This window comes from Seriola lalandi, unplaced genomic scaffold, assembly GCF_002814215.2.
Source record: "Seriola lalandi dorsalis isolate HSWRI2012SDOR001 ecotype SW California unplaced genomic scaffold, Sedor1 jcf7180002054408, whole genome shotgun sequence".
NCBI classification, from domain to species: Eukaryota; Metazoa; Chordata; class Actinopteri; order Carangiformes; family Carangidae; genus Seriola; species Seriola lalandi.
Window position 1 is genome coordinate 1,083,292 of NW_019524961.1, and position 15,332 is coordinate 1,098,623.

The following is a 15,332-nucleotide window of genomic DNA, read 5'->3' on the forward strand; positions in this document are numbered from 1 at the left end:
GGTCGTCGTTAATGAGATGCAGAAAAAAAGGGAATTGAGGGGGACAGGCTGACTGGTGAGACACAGCAGAAAAATAAGAGAGGGGAGAAAATAACCAAGTATGAGATAGAGAGAGGCGATAGGAGAGACCCGCGTCTGAGGTGAATACAAATGGACAGAGGAGGAACACAGATAGAGGAGGATGGAGGGGGGGGGGGGCAAAGAGGGAGGTTGTGTGAGGAGAGGAGATAAAAGAATGTGAGAAAGATGGATTCACTGTTGCCTAATGAGAAGACAAAGGCAGTAGAATCCACATCGATCTCTGCCCCACAGCAAGCTGGCTTTGTAGCTCCCAGGTAGAGAGAGAGAGAGAGAGAGAGAGAGAGATAGGAGAGCCTGGGGAAGCTTACCTGAGGTAAGCAACCTTACTGTTGTAGGAAGAATCGGAGTCCAAGGATAGGCTCAGATGTGTGTGTGCACGCGCGTGTGTGTGTGTGAATACATTAATTCCTCTGTGTGTGTGTGTGTGTGTGTGTGTGTGTGTGTGTGTGTGTGTGTGTGTGTGTGTGTGTGGCAAGCATTCTTATTTATAGTGAGTGCACACACACATGCAGATTTATGGAAGTTTTGAGCCGTGTATATGAATTATGTATCTGCGCTGCATGGCAGCAGGTAGGATAATAGCCAACACAGACCTGACAGCAGCTAAATGAAAAGATGACTGCTTAAATGAGTCATTACTGAGAAGTAGTGGATGGACTAAATGTGAGATAGAAATCAAATATTTATATAGTAAGCACTCTGCATGCAGGGTGAAAAACAGTTTCCATCTGCACATGCATGTTACTGTACTCACTGTACTGAAATGACTGGACAGGAAGGAAATTTAAGGTTTTGAGATGAAAAGAAGCCAGAAAAATTGCTGAAACAGTTGTTCTCTACTGAAATCAGCTTCATTATCTCATATCTTATCTTGAAGCTGGAAATAATAACTGGCTTATTCTTGACATTACATGTATTTCAGTGGCGTTTCAAGGGCTTCATGCTGTAAACGTCTGCAGAGGATGCCCGCTGCCTTGAAGACAACTTATCAGCACAGGTGCGCATCAAAGCAGAGGAACACAAGTTAATTCGCTGCTAACACGGACAGAGCTGCGTTACGGCTGCAGAGCCACTTACAGTAGGTTCGAGCTGTTCCAGTACACCGCATGCCGGTTGCTGGCTCTCGACAGGTGCAAGTTTGTAAGCGCCAGCGTGATGAGGCTGAGAGAAAACGTTGCGAGAGCCATAATCCCTCTTGGTGCTTGTCCAGCCCTGGTTCCCCTCTCTTCTTTCTGCGTCCCCGATCCTTCCTTCTGTCCCAGGCGACGTGTCGCTCACAACATCCCAGCGGTCAGAAACGCCTTTTTCAACTTCCCAGTTACCTTAACGACGGGTTGAATCGGGGTGACTTCTGAGTGATTACGTGTTCTTCAACTCAAATCCCATCGCGACGAGACCCATTTGGGCATCGTCACTTGTGCCAAATGGATCTGGACTTCTTTACTCGTACCGGCTGCGCACTTTTCCAAGTCACTCCTTCTTTTGTTTGGCAAGTCTGCTTTCATGAGATAGGAACAACACCCGCGATAAAGGTGATGATAAGGCAAGGCAGGCTACCACATTCAGAACTGAGAGCTGAGGTCGGCGTCTTTTGTTCTTTACACAGCTTTAAAGTCGCATCCAAGACGCTGGATCTCCGTTGCGAGGTGTGTGTACCTGCCGCTCCTCTCATCATCAACATCAACAGCATCACCACCACCACCACCACCAGCAGCAGCAGCAGCAGTAGGAGCCACACGCTGCGCACACAACGCTACAAACCCGCCCTCTGATGGCCGAGATGCGCTCACAAGTCCATCTACTCCGCTGCCCCGCCCCCTCGAAACATGCACGGTGCGTCCCTGTGTGCATTTCAATCACTGTGCGGAGCAAATGTCCCCCCAATTAATTAAGGGAGTAGCCTGTCGTGATAATGTTCTGGCTGCAGACACTTCTTGGAGGACCAGTTATGTATTGGATTGAAACGGTAGGTTTAGTTTGAGGGTAAGGATTACAGTTTATGGTTTTAATAAGGTTTGTTTGAGTTTGGAGTGAAGGGGGGAGTTAGGAGCAGGTTTAGTTAGTCGATAATGAACTTTCACAAACCATAAAAGATTTTTAAAAATACAGCAAAGGTCACATCCAGAAACTTCGGCTTTGGGATTAAGCTGGGAACACACTAAAAGACTCAAATCCTCCCCAGCTGTGAGATGACTCATTATCAGATATTTAATCATTATCATACTTAATTAGGAGCACACTGTTCAAATTTCTGTCAACAAGCAGAAAAAAAACAGAGGCTGTTTATATCAAACAGCTGTTTGTATCACACAGCTACCAAATGGGTCACAAGTTAAAGGAAAAACCTACATGGTGGCGGTGGATAGAGCTGTCTAATGCTGGGATCAGTCTACATGATATACACCAGGCCCAACCTGAGACTGTGGAAGACGGCAAGCTTTGATTGATCCAACATGTAGTCTACCACGTCTCTATCAGTGAAGTCTGATCCCTGCATAACATGTCAGTCAGAAATCTCCTTTAGGTGTTCAAATGGGTTGAGAGCTGCTGACAGTGAAGGCCACAGCATATGATTCACTTCATTTTCAATCTCATCAAACCATTCAGTGACCCCTGGAGTTCACTACGGAAGTAATTATTATGTTTATCCAACTTGCAGTATTTAGGTTTTTCTTTACAATAATTTGTCACCTGACTGTAACTGATACTACAACTGCTCCGAGGCTGAGTTTGGTTGCCAGACCACTGAAACATTTTACCTATAGTACAAAAGTGGGTGTTTGTGCATGATTTTATTTGTACATTTATTTATTTATTTATTTATTTATTTGCTAGCTTTGTAAGCCATAGTTTATTCTTCAGGTGTTTGGGGTGAGAGATTTTTGAGAAATGAGATTATATTGGATTCACTATTCAGCAGGGGTTATGGGTTTAGGTGAGAACTAGCATTAATATTGTAAAATTAATACAGTCAGTAGAAGGCCATCACAAGTATAGTAATAATACATGTATGTGAGTAATTGCATCTGTGTGTGTGTGTGTGTGTGTGTGTGTGTGTGTGTGTGTGTGTGTGTGTGTAACGGTGAAAGGGGCACTGTATGAAAATTTGGAGACTTTAATTAACCTGTTTAATTTCCCCGGTAGTGGTTTAACCACCCTATCTAGCCTAACGGCAGCCCGCAGTATTAATGGCTCCGTTAATTCCAAATATTAGGCATTAGCCTCGGTTTGATTAACTCTGCCAATTTCATATCTCATAATAGTGTCCTTTTTTGGGGCGGATATCAGTGATATTCGCACCCATAAACGTGGCCGTCGATGCCGTTGGTGAAACTTTAGCTGGGGGATGCTAATATTAATCTGAGTGACCTCCCGTGATGAATGAATGTTCATTACACTTCTTTGCCGAGTTCCTGAAGGTCAAACACTCACACCTCTCTGAGTGAGGAGCAGCAGCCGGAGTCAGCTGTAGATCTGTCGCCTGCTTTCCCCTCTCTCAGCTCTCATTCATACACAAAGTCTGTCTAGTTTGCTCTCATTTGCTCTCACTCACTCTCTGCTTCTCTGTTGTTTTTGTCAGTGATGACGCCTCTCTTGAGTGCCCTCCAGGCATGTTGCCGTGGCGACTGGAGTAAAGGGGCGGATGAAAGAACAAGTGCCATCACTACCCCAACCCCCCCCCCCCAACTCTCTCTCTCTCTCTCTCTCTCTCTCTCTGTCCCACCACCTATCTGTGCGGCTCCACTGGATCACTCACCTCGATTCACTCTAACATTTGTCATCCTTTTGTCACCTCACACTCAGGAGGAAAGTGCTGCATACGAGGCAGCACATTCTTCCATTTCTTTATAAACTGATGATCTCTCGCTTCCTGTCACACGTGCCAACCACGCAGTGCCAATGAAAGCCACGATGAAAATATGGAGAGTGACATTTAATATGATTCCTGGACCCATCTCTAACAGCGGAGGCACAACTGCATATTTATGATGTGCTCTGTGTGTATGAGTGTGTATTTCGAGCATGTGACTGAGGGAAGCTTCCCAGTATCATAAGTTATTGAACATATTTGTTCTTTTCGACTTTGCGCCATGTGATGCACTGTTTATGCATGCTTATTGCCTCCTGCAGCCTCTGCAGCTGCACAGTTAGTATTTTCCTACAGGCAGCGGCACACAGTGTAGTAACAGTAACCACGGCTCGTTGCATTCACTCCCTACTCCCTTTCTTTTTGTTTGTTTGTTTTGTTTGTGATTAATTCATGAACAGCAGCTATGGGCATATTGATTATTCAGATAATTTGTTATCATCAATCAGCCCCTGCACTTTCATATATCCTCGTTGGCTTGATATTGATTTCCTAACCAACTTCATTCCCAGTGTAAGCAATATTCCAGGAGAAAATGTGCTGGTTTCTCCCTCAGTGGGATTTCTTTATTCTTCCTCCTGGCCCCTATCTAGGCTATCTCTTAATTTCCTACACCCATCTGTTCCTCTTTTCCTGACGTCTCATTTTGGAGTTATCTCCGTTTTAATGTTAATGGATTAAAATGAGGTTGTCTTGATAGAGTTTAATGTCCAGTAGCGGTGTCAGTAAACAACAAATTATTTGATTAATCAGTTAATCAAGTGAAATGTCAGACTTTGAATATAAAGTAGCTATGACAAAAAATTAACAACAGAAGCAGGAGCCTTTTGGACTTGGAGATACAGACAGATAGAAATCTCTGTGTGAAAGCTAGAGTGTGTATAGATGTATCGCTGGCCTGCCACCCGAGCTCAGCACTAGAGACAGTCACCCTGCCAGCCTCCCTCACCCTCCTTTCCTCACTTCTTTCATTTGGTGAGAATCTGCATTTTGCAGTCCCTTAACTCTAAGAGTGTGATAAAGTGAGGGACGAATAAAAAGAGAGAGGGACAAAAAAGTTGCAGAGTGTGAGAGAAAGAGAGGAAGAAACAGAGAAAGCCCGGGGGGGGGGGGGGGGGGGGCACGGACAGCTCAGGATTGGAGGGAGGAAGAAATGACAGTGCAGGAATCAAGGCGGAGGTAGTGAAGGTTAAAGAAGACATAGGTAGAAACTGAGAAACTGAGGAGTGTGTACAGCGAAGATGGAGAGAGAGAGAGAGAGGCATGGAGGCATTAGCTAAATGGAAGAAAGGCCAACTGTGTTTTTGGTAATGGCATGGTGCTGAGGAAAGGCCTGGCCTAAACTCCAGGTGGGCCTCCATCGTTTTGTCCCCTCGAGTGTGGTGCTTAACCTGCCTCGCTCCAGTAAGTACCCAGCTGTGCAAATGGCTAATGTGATTGTGAAGATATAAGCCCAGGATAATGGCATCTGCCAAGCAATCAAGAACAATGTTCCTCAGCGTCAAGGCTGTGATGAAAAGGGAGAGCTGGGAAATGGATGCTCGGATGAGGGCTGAGCCTTTGGGGAAGGGAGTGATGTGTTGGTAAATGGTCGTAAAGGACAGAGAGTTGGAGGAGCAAGGAGATGCACTGTGAAGACAATCTGTTTAGAGCAACAGACAGAAATGAAACAGCAGAATAACGTCAGGAGAGATTTGCCATGGATTAAGGGCACGATACTTGTTAATAAATCAAAATATGTTCATCGTATGAGGGCGTGGAAAACAAGCAGAGAAATAACCACAATGTACAACGCAGCAGGATTTTTTTTCTGCTTTTCTTAGGGAGCTCAAGCTAGTTTGGGAGTCATTGGTGTGTTAGGCTTACAATGCCTGTTGAAGTGATGCATGTTACAGTACATTATGTAATGAATGCTATATAATGTACTCTTTATGTTTCCCAGGGCAGAGTTTCCATGTTTGGCTGGAGTGGAGGGATAGTAACAAACAGAGGGAAGTTTGTGGTTAAAAAAAACCCACTAACTTTGGAAGATATCCACTAGATTTGTCTAACTCAGATGGCTGAAGCCTTATAATGACCTCAGATAAACCTTTGTATAGCTTTTTTGCACGAAAGAAGAACTTTGGATTTTGTCCCCCATTACTTATGAAGGGAAGTGCCAATAGCCGGTACAAACAGGGGGAATGATTACAGAAATACAGATACAGGCACCTGACTATTGTTGTTTTATGACAAACTTGAAATATGGTGAACCTAACCTTTAAAGCGTTAAGGCGCAGGCATGCTTTAAACAAACTTTGACGAGTTGTCCAGTCAGGTCTGAAGGCAAAAGCGGAGCTGTTCTGAACGACAACATTCAAAGCGGGGCGCGAAAAGTGAGAGAAGTGACAGTGAGCTTGAGAGAGACGTTCGATCTCTGATTCTGTTTTAAAGAGGCTGTTGCCGCTGAACGTGGTCTCTTGCCAGAAGCGTGTGGTGGCGGTTGTCGTTTGACAAGAGCTTCAGCCCTTGTTGCGTTTACAAGACAAGAGGTTATAATATTAATGCTTTAATAATAGAGCAACCCTAAGTCTTCAGGGCTGATTGGTGGCTACAGTGAGTCGCTACTGGAAAGTGACAAGACGGGCCGGGGCTAGCTGGTTAGCATGCTAACCTCAGCAGAAGAAAAAAAAAAACGTGATGGAGTTAAAATTGCTTTCCACTGCTGGAAACAGCTTTTGGCGAGTAAAGGAATGACGTCTGATGCTGAAATCGAAAGCAACGCTCACGCTGGCTATGTAGCAATAGTAAACACTTGCAAATAGTTCATGTATAATACAGAAAATTGCAGAAAATTCTGATGTCAGAAAGGTGTGGGAGCGGACAGGGGCTTTCAGATGCTGTTCGACCATCTGATAAACATGTTGGCTGAAGCGTGCTGATGCATTAATGGTGTCCCTTCATGGATGGAACACGCTTTAGCCGGAATATTTACTGCATCATAACTCAGCAATCCGAAATAGATTTAATGTACATGCCCCAAAAGCATGTGTATCAGATCTCATATTCTTTCATCCACAAGATTAGGTAAAACAGGTTTTGACCTTTGCTCACTCAAAACTCTCTAAAGGGCAAACATATTATATATGTTGTGCATTTATTTTGACTGAATGGCCAGTTTTGTGAAATACAGCAGGATTCCCTTCAGTTTTAAACTCTTAACTGAACCTAATGTGCCTCAGAGGGTAACAAACAATGCACATGGTGGCCTCTACTTGGAGGGCAGGGAGAGTGTTAAGAAGGTGGAGGGGTGTCGAATGATGGAAAATTTTGTTCTGACAGGGGGTGGTGGGGCACGGGGAATGCCAAGAATAGATGCACTTTCAATGGCATGAAATATTGAGGAGAGGAGAGCGAAAACAAGAGACGAGCAGCATGTGTCTGATGAGCAAACAAAAAGAGGAGAAAATTATTAGCATGACTGTTACAGGGAAGAGGAATATTTTCCACTGCACAGAAGCTGCAGGAAGCTGAACCAAAACAGTGTAGGACGTGTGTTTCCAGTGCACCCCAAGACGAACAACAAGAAAAAGAAGAAGAAGAAGTTGTAGTAGTAGGAATGTCACTAGTGAACATGCTGCAAACAATGGATGAACAATGAGATTGCTTTAATGCAACATCAAAAATAGAGGAAGTTGAAGATAATCTTATTTTGCTTTTATTTTGTTTTACTATTCCTGAATATTAGACATGATTCAATATGCAAACAGAGACAGGAGGAGAGGTTTCAATCACAGATGATCATAAAAGAGAATTACTCTGTGGATCCTTTATTTTCAAAAGAAATAACAAAGAACGCTTCGGCAATATTGAGCCTTCACTTTCATATTGCATTACTGATAGAAAGAGATGAACTAATCTGATGGTTTGATTAGATAGATAGATAGATAGATAGATAGATAGATAGATAGATAGATAGATAGATAGATAGATAGAAATACGACTAATCTTCCTGCTTCTTCTCTCATGTTTCATAATTGACTACAAATCAAAAATCTTGTTGTCAAGTGTTTTGTTCACTGCAGCTGTGTCTTGGAAATTAGGTGACGCATGTCATTATAGAACACAGAGCTTTGAATATGCCTTCATAAGCCTTATGCAGTAACATTTGACAAGTGCAAGGAAAACACATATTGACAAACCTGATAGCTTGCTGAGAGCTACAAGAGTTGTAAAAAAGACAAAATCAGGAAGACAGGAGGTGGTGTTTATTGTGCATTTTTTTTCTATCTGGTTAAAAGGTTTTTTTTCCCCTCACTGTTCTTACTGAAGCTCAGAGGATTGGTTTTGTACAACAAATCAAACAACAGCTGAGTCAATAACCAGGCTTAAATCAGCAGCCTCGACTGACCACAGGAAGAGCATCGACTGAGGAAGCAATTAAGTAAGCCTCTCAATGTATTCATAAAGGATTGTTTCTCTCCTCAACCTCTCTCTTCCTCTCTGCTTGTACTCGGTGCTGTCTCTTGATAAGTAAAGTTAGTGTCCCTGAAATCTTTTAATGATCAGTAATTGGCTAGTAGGAAGGCAACAACAGAAGCAGTAAACACAGCTTCCCGCTCATCGTCACTTTGCTAACTTAATGACGCATTCTGAATGGCAAAAATTTCACTTTGCATCTCATCACTGTGCTTGCCCGCAGCTCTAATGAGAAGCTATGGAGGTAGAACTGCAGTGGCATGGAGAAGTCACTGGCAGAGTGAATCAGAGTCAAAAGGCAGTGTTAGTCATTGCCATCACAGCCTTGGGGCTTTGATGGCTGTATCCGGCATGTACAGCCTCCATAATGCACAATAAGAACAATTATTATTAGCATAGAAATGACTTGCAATATGCCTTAATAGCCTGTACAGTACATGCGCCTGGAACACGCCGATCAATGTGTGACCACTTACCCCGCTCAGCCTTGTTATCCCTTGTCTCTATATAGAGACTTAGCCCTGTGTTGTCAAACAATGATAATCCTTACATGCTGTCTCACCTATCCATCTATCCCTCATCCAAAAATATACCGCCACACTAACCCTGCTGCGTCTTCACATCGACAGCTATTTTTTGCCTCCTCTGTAAATGTTAGGTCGAAAGTTCACTTTGAAATAATGGAGCATGTGACCTTTTTCTCTGCGAGCAGAAGATATTGCTCCAGAGGAATTGGAGCATTTTGGATGAGAGGGTGCACAGAGGCAGGGGGTTCAGCAAAGCCCTGAGGGAGAAGGAGAAATGTCACAATCACTACTGGAGCAAGGCCTGGCGTGGACATCAACCTTTCCCTGTGTGTGCGTTACGGAAGGAAAAACAAAACTGCACAGCCGCAAGATTATGGCTTCAAGTTAGGGAATGGCAGCACATGTTTTGAATGAGGTGCAGATAGAGACAATGTCGTTATGATGATACAGTACGTTCGACGTCCATCGAGGTGTTAAGTAATGTTTTCATTATTCATATATGGTCACGTAGGGAGCAAAGTGCAGCATCATTTACAGCATATAAGCCTGCATAAGCTCTTGCTCAGAACCAGCCTTCAGACACTGCTGTATTGTGCTGTCGTGCTGTAGACCAAATGGTCTGCATGGAACAAGTTACTGTAGCTCAGCCTTGATGATTCCACACATTTATTATGCACCTATCATTCTGCACTATCCTCCTTCTTCAGTCAATTTTATTGTTCACCTGCTAAGAACATATTGAACTCTCTGTATAACATAGGTCAATGGTGGTATTCAGCCTGGGTTGCAAGATAAATCTGAAGTGTTCATTACTGCTATTCTGCATTTGCATTTGTCACGTCTGCTGTAGAAATTCAGGAAATGTGATTCTTGAAAAACAATATAAAATGTAAATGTTCAAACTTTCCATTAATCTGAGCTCTTTTAGAACTTCCCAACAATGTTGGCTTGAAGGTTGAACAAGCAACAAACTCTGGAACAAAACATTAAGTGGACCTTGATTTGAGATTGGTTCGTGTGCTGCAGTTTCTACAGTCAAGAATTTTCTACAGTTTTCTTTTTTTCTAGTCAGTAACTAAGTAACTTTCCTCTTATCATCTGTCCTCCTCAGGCCTCTGAAACTTCTTCAGTTAAAGCAGATATGTACAGATGTACACAAGGAAAGTCGGAGAAAGCTGCACACTCACAGAGCTGATTAAATTCAGCATTCAACAACCCTGAGTAAGGCAAGATGTGCCCAAATGTTTATTTACACAATTTAAAATAAAATGATTGAACGAGTTGAGTGTGCGGCTTTCATCGCCTTTCTTTGATGTCTACCAGCTTATACCTTCATTTCTGCAACATGCAACCAGTGACAACTGGTCACAAGACGCTTCATTTGAAGGGGTTACAAACAAAAATGGCTGGAAACCACTATCTTTGCTTGTATTTGAATGTATTCATTCAAATACATCAGATTGACTACAGCATTGAGATCATTCAAAAACTAAGACAAAATGCAAAGTGTGTCTTTTTTTTTTGTTTTTGTTTTTTTTGCAGGTGTATGGTCTCTCTCACTGTCATATTGCACCATGTTGCAAACCCTGTTACCTTATGCAGGTTCATGTAAAAGCTAAGAGTTATTTGCAAATTGCCATTCAACCATCTTCTAGATAAATCCCTGCACAGATGTTTGTGAATGGTGTGTGTTTATCTCCCTACATCAGATCAATCGGTGTTTCAAGGTTTGTCTACTGGGTGGAAAACGAAACCCTGTTCAGCTGCTGAAAAGGGACTTTACTCGTCTTATATCCGTAGAGTACAGGATCACAGCGACACATGGCAAGAAGCCCAGAAGGCCTGTGCTTGATGCTCAGGATTTCAATCATGAGTATAACTGATGCTCAGGTCACTCATCCCTTTGGCTTTGGACCAATCCCAGCTAGTGATGCCCAGGCAAGCCATCATGAGGTCACTGTGTCAGGCCTGACCATCTTGCACGAACCTCCGCCTGCAGGGCCGAAGGAGCTGACTGACCTAATTAGCAGTTTGAATAATTGCCCTACTGCCTGGCATGTGGCTGATTTGGATGTATGTGTGTGTCTGAGAGAGACAGAATGTGTGTGTGTGTGTGTGTGTGTGTGTGTGTGTGTGTGCATGTGTCTGCGTAACAGAGGGAGTGACAGCGAGGACAGATGGTCAATGGCTGGGCTAAAATGAAACATTTTCAGTGCCTTTCAGTCATTGCTATAGATGAATCTGGGGTTGTAGGTGGCTGTAGACAAGCTGCCATTACTCCGGTTGCACCTCACTTGTCAACCCAAATATAAGATTTCAACGTGTGTATCTGTGAAGGATTTCACTTTTTAAGCACTTATGCCAAGAAATCTGTCCAAGAGATCCTGTAGATTGTATTACATGTTGAAAATATAGTTATCAAGGGCCATTAAAGAAAAAGATTAGAATGTAAAAAAAGTTTTACAGACAGCTTGGCGTTTATTTTCTTCTATACTGTTATCAGCTACTCCATTAGTACACGTCAACGCCATGAAAAAATATTATAAAATCTCCATTAAATTATCATTTTGCACTTGTAGCCTGAGCTAAATGGAGACTGGTAAAAACAAATCAACCACCCCACATAGCATCATTTTGCTACAACTTTTTTTTCAGGAGGAATTTCACTGTTACAGTATCTAGTTTTGTATTAAGGATGACCTGTTATGTTCTTATGTAATATAGCTTTTTGTCCATGCAAATGGTCTACAAAGTCACAAGGCTCAAGGTACACACCAAAACACACTTTTCTCATTTGCATGAAATGCCTCGTTGGGGGTTGAGGCCTTACTTTCTAGACCTATTGATGTCAAAACATCCCTCAGTGCCACCCACCTGCAAGCTGGACACTCCCTGCAAGCTTGGCACACAGCACAGCACACAACTACTTAAAATGAAGGCCTGGAAAAGTTTTTTTTAGTTTCGAAGCCATGCCGAAAAGACACTGTGTTCTCAATTGCCTGGAGAAATCTACTTTGTTTGCTCTGCCAGTGGCAGAACCAGAAAAAACTTGGTGGCTGGAATTCATTTTTACCACAGTTCCTGCCACTGCTCCAAACATTTTACAGTGTGCCTGGCACTTCAAGGAAAACCGCTTCAAAAAGTATTGGATAGTATAGTATATAGCATAGTTCAACAAATTTTTGCAACGATTACAGGGCAGCTCCCACTTAATGTCACAGACATAAATGACAGGCTCACAATATTTAAGGATGTATTATTATTTGTGGATTTGTGATGTTTAACTAAGTTGCCGGTGACTTTTCAGTGACTATGAGAACAAAGCGGTGGCAAGTCCCTACCTTTGGAGCCCAAAGCCTTGAAGTCCAATTGTCTGTCCATTCCTTGATTATTTATATTCCTTTAGTCCACAAGGGTCCACAGATTTAAAAAATCAAAAGGGTTTTTCATAAAAGTCCATTGCAAACTGTTGAGCGACATTCCTGCCATATCCCTCCTTCTGACTGCCTGACAGTGGGTATGCTTGTTTTCCTGCTCCAGTCCAGCTTGCAAAGGTCGATCGGGTCTACCATCTTCTTCAAGATTGGACTCTGGGTCAAACTGATGGCAGCTGGCAGAAGCGACGCCATGGCTCTGGACAGAACGTGTAGTTGCCGGGAAGGGTTGCATTCAGTTGAAGTGTGCAAACGTAGTAATGATGGTGGTGTTAGGGAGTGCAACACATAAATCGGCCATGTGAAGCAGACACATCGCCCAAATGTTATGTGTTCCCACGCCTTTCTGTGATCTGCCCCTGATCACATGTCAAGAGTCTTCCCCCAGACTGTCCCTACTGACAGGATTCCCAACTGAGAGTCACGAAGCAATATCTGCCTCTATTTAAATCCCCCTGTTCTGGCTGAGAGAGCGGTTTCAGCAAGCCACACAGTGCTGTAAGCACTTGTACAAAGGCCAAGTGCAATGCCTCAAAGGAGTATTGTTAGTCAGTAGTCCAGTGAGGAGGAGTAATGAGCCGAGCAATCAGTGTTACTTGTTCATAGCTGTGACACACAGCTGACGTGGCCTTAAATGGAGTTTAACAAGCCTCATGAGGGACTTTGTGTTGTGCTACATCAGTTTTTAAGCTGAATATACCCAGATGTAGATGGCAGCCATTCTAAAAGAAATTGTCCTCCTTGTTTCTTGTTCTGTGCTCTCTGAGCTCTGAACTGATAATCGATAGGGGCAACACTTGTGCAGAAGCGGTCATCGTATTCTATTTTCATCTTTATCGTGCTGCCAGACTGAGTTTTTCGTGACATGATGATTTTTCCAAATGTTAATTAATCTTCTGAAAAATGCCATTCAAACTACAGGAGAAGAGAAAGAGAAAAAGTAAACGATGGAGCGGGGTTTAAAAACCCTGGGGAGGTTCGAAGAGAAACTTGTTAAGCTACATTAATGTTGAACTTTGCTGAGAGACAGACAGAGAGAGACAGAGAGGGAAAGAGAGATGGAAAAGGTAATAGCGATCCCTCAATTGAGGATGCCTCATTATTTGTGGTGATGTGAATCGCATCAAAGCAGCTTATTATGATCATCAGTGCTCGATAGTGGAGATGGAGGTGATCCACTCCTGGGCTGAGGGCACAGCCATAGTGTGCTATTGATTTGGCTGTTAAGAGGTGCTTGTGTTACAAAGGGCATGCATCTCAGTCTTCCATTAAGATAATTATGCTTTCTGTCGCCTTTTGCACACCTCTCTGGCCCGTTGAATGAATAAAATCGCAGATAATTAAGTTGCTCTTTATGCGTTTTTTGCAGAGCTCAAGAAACTAAGCAGCTACGTGCCATGTGCATGGTTAGGCAGGTGCTACAAGGAGAGAAATAAATACTTCCTCAGAGGAGAAAGGAAGCTGACTTTATCATAAAGCGCAGGATCATAGTGACTTTATAACTGTTCCATAAAATTCTAAATTGGCCCTTCAGATGTTGAAATTTTGAGAGAGCAGTTCAGTTTTGTCTTGAGCATGAACTTAATTGGGTGTTTGAAGTTATTTCGATGTTGCTGAGAAGTTGTTCTGCCATGACGAAACACTGTCTATAATGAACGCAGACAGTGTGACATTACACAGGGCTTTAACCCCGAAACTTGACACAGTGCCCTCTGAACGCACACTGCTTGTGGTCTTCTTCCACCCTTTTATTTGACACGCCAAGGGCCTTCTCGGAGGACCTGTTTTGTAGAGAACCATTTGGTATTAGCATTTTCAAAAGGGCAATCGAGTCAGCGCGTCAGAAAACAGGGAAAGGTCACCGGGTTTCCTGCCGCTTAAAACCACCACACTCTATCAAGTTCTTGCCTTGCTGCCACGGACCGACTCATGCCAAATTGAGAGATTGCCCATTTTTCTCCCCAGTGACATTAAGAGGGTCATTTAGCACTCCAGCTTCAAAAACCCTGATCAGGCTGAACGAGGCCTTTCCCCCCTGAACTGCAGCAGACAGGAGTCAGTGGAATGTGGTAGCTCAGGCGGGTTAGGGCTTGACTGTGACATGACTGGCACCGAAACCTCTGAGGTAAAACCAGCGTGCTGGTTTGGGAAAGGGCTGAGAGCACTGGAGGGTGGCTGCGGGGGGATTTCTCCATGAACGTCTGTCTGGCTTCCAGTGAAACTGGCGGTGCGTGCCTGGTGCGTGCTGTGTGGCAAAGCAAGCAAGGGCCCCCACGGAGGCTGGTTCCAGCGGTGGGGGAGATGTGCTTACACGGTTGAGTTAGCTAAGCCTGCAGATCCAGAGGGGACAGAAGGGGTGGCATGGGGAGGGGAGGCAGAGCTCCAGGGAGCAGCGTGAGTCTTGGCTGTGGATAAAAGTGCCGCCTCACAGGCACCGATATCTCTGAGTACCCCGGGGTTGACCTTGGCAAGAATGCACTCACTGCCAACCCATCTGCTTTTATAGAGATGTAATGGTTAGGGTGGTAAGTGAGGAACATTATTACAGGTTTGTCAGTAGAAATATGTTGCAGGCACCAAACTGACACAACACACATCGCTCAAAATCAAAACAATGATATTCTCACAGCATAAAGGAAAACCATTAAGTCTTTATCTGATAAAATGCTGATCTTTTTACATTTACATCGACCCATTTATTTTCTATACCCACTTACTGTGTGCAGGGTCAAAGAGACTTTATATTAGACCTGATTCAACTAACCGCTAAGTACAAACAGTAGCAAAGTGCATACAGATAAATAAAGATGAATGGATGATACTACATGTACAGAGTGAACCAAACATACAGTATACGTACACTATGAATTGATGTAAATATCATAACAGTGTGAACAATAAACCAATTAATACTATACTAAGAAGAGTAAATGTATTGTATGTATGCGTATTATGCACAGTGTA

General features: G+C 43.3%; 1 protein-coding gene across 1 annotated transcript in view; it reads right to left on the reverse strand.

The window, feature by feature from the left end:
* efna3a (ephrin-A3a) overlaps positions 1 to 1,825 on the reverse strand; it is a 59,501-nt gene extending 57,676 nt beyond the window's left edge. The window contains exon 1 of the mRNA XM_023409919.2: positions 1,159 to 1,825. Coding sequence (XP_023265687.1) covers positions 1,159 to 1,268 — 110 coding nt within the window. The 5' untranslated portion in view covers positions 1,269 to 1,825. The remainder of the gene's footprint in view (positions 1 to 1,158) is intronic.
* Between the last annotated feature and the right edge of the window lie 13,507 nt (positions 1,826 to 15,332).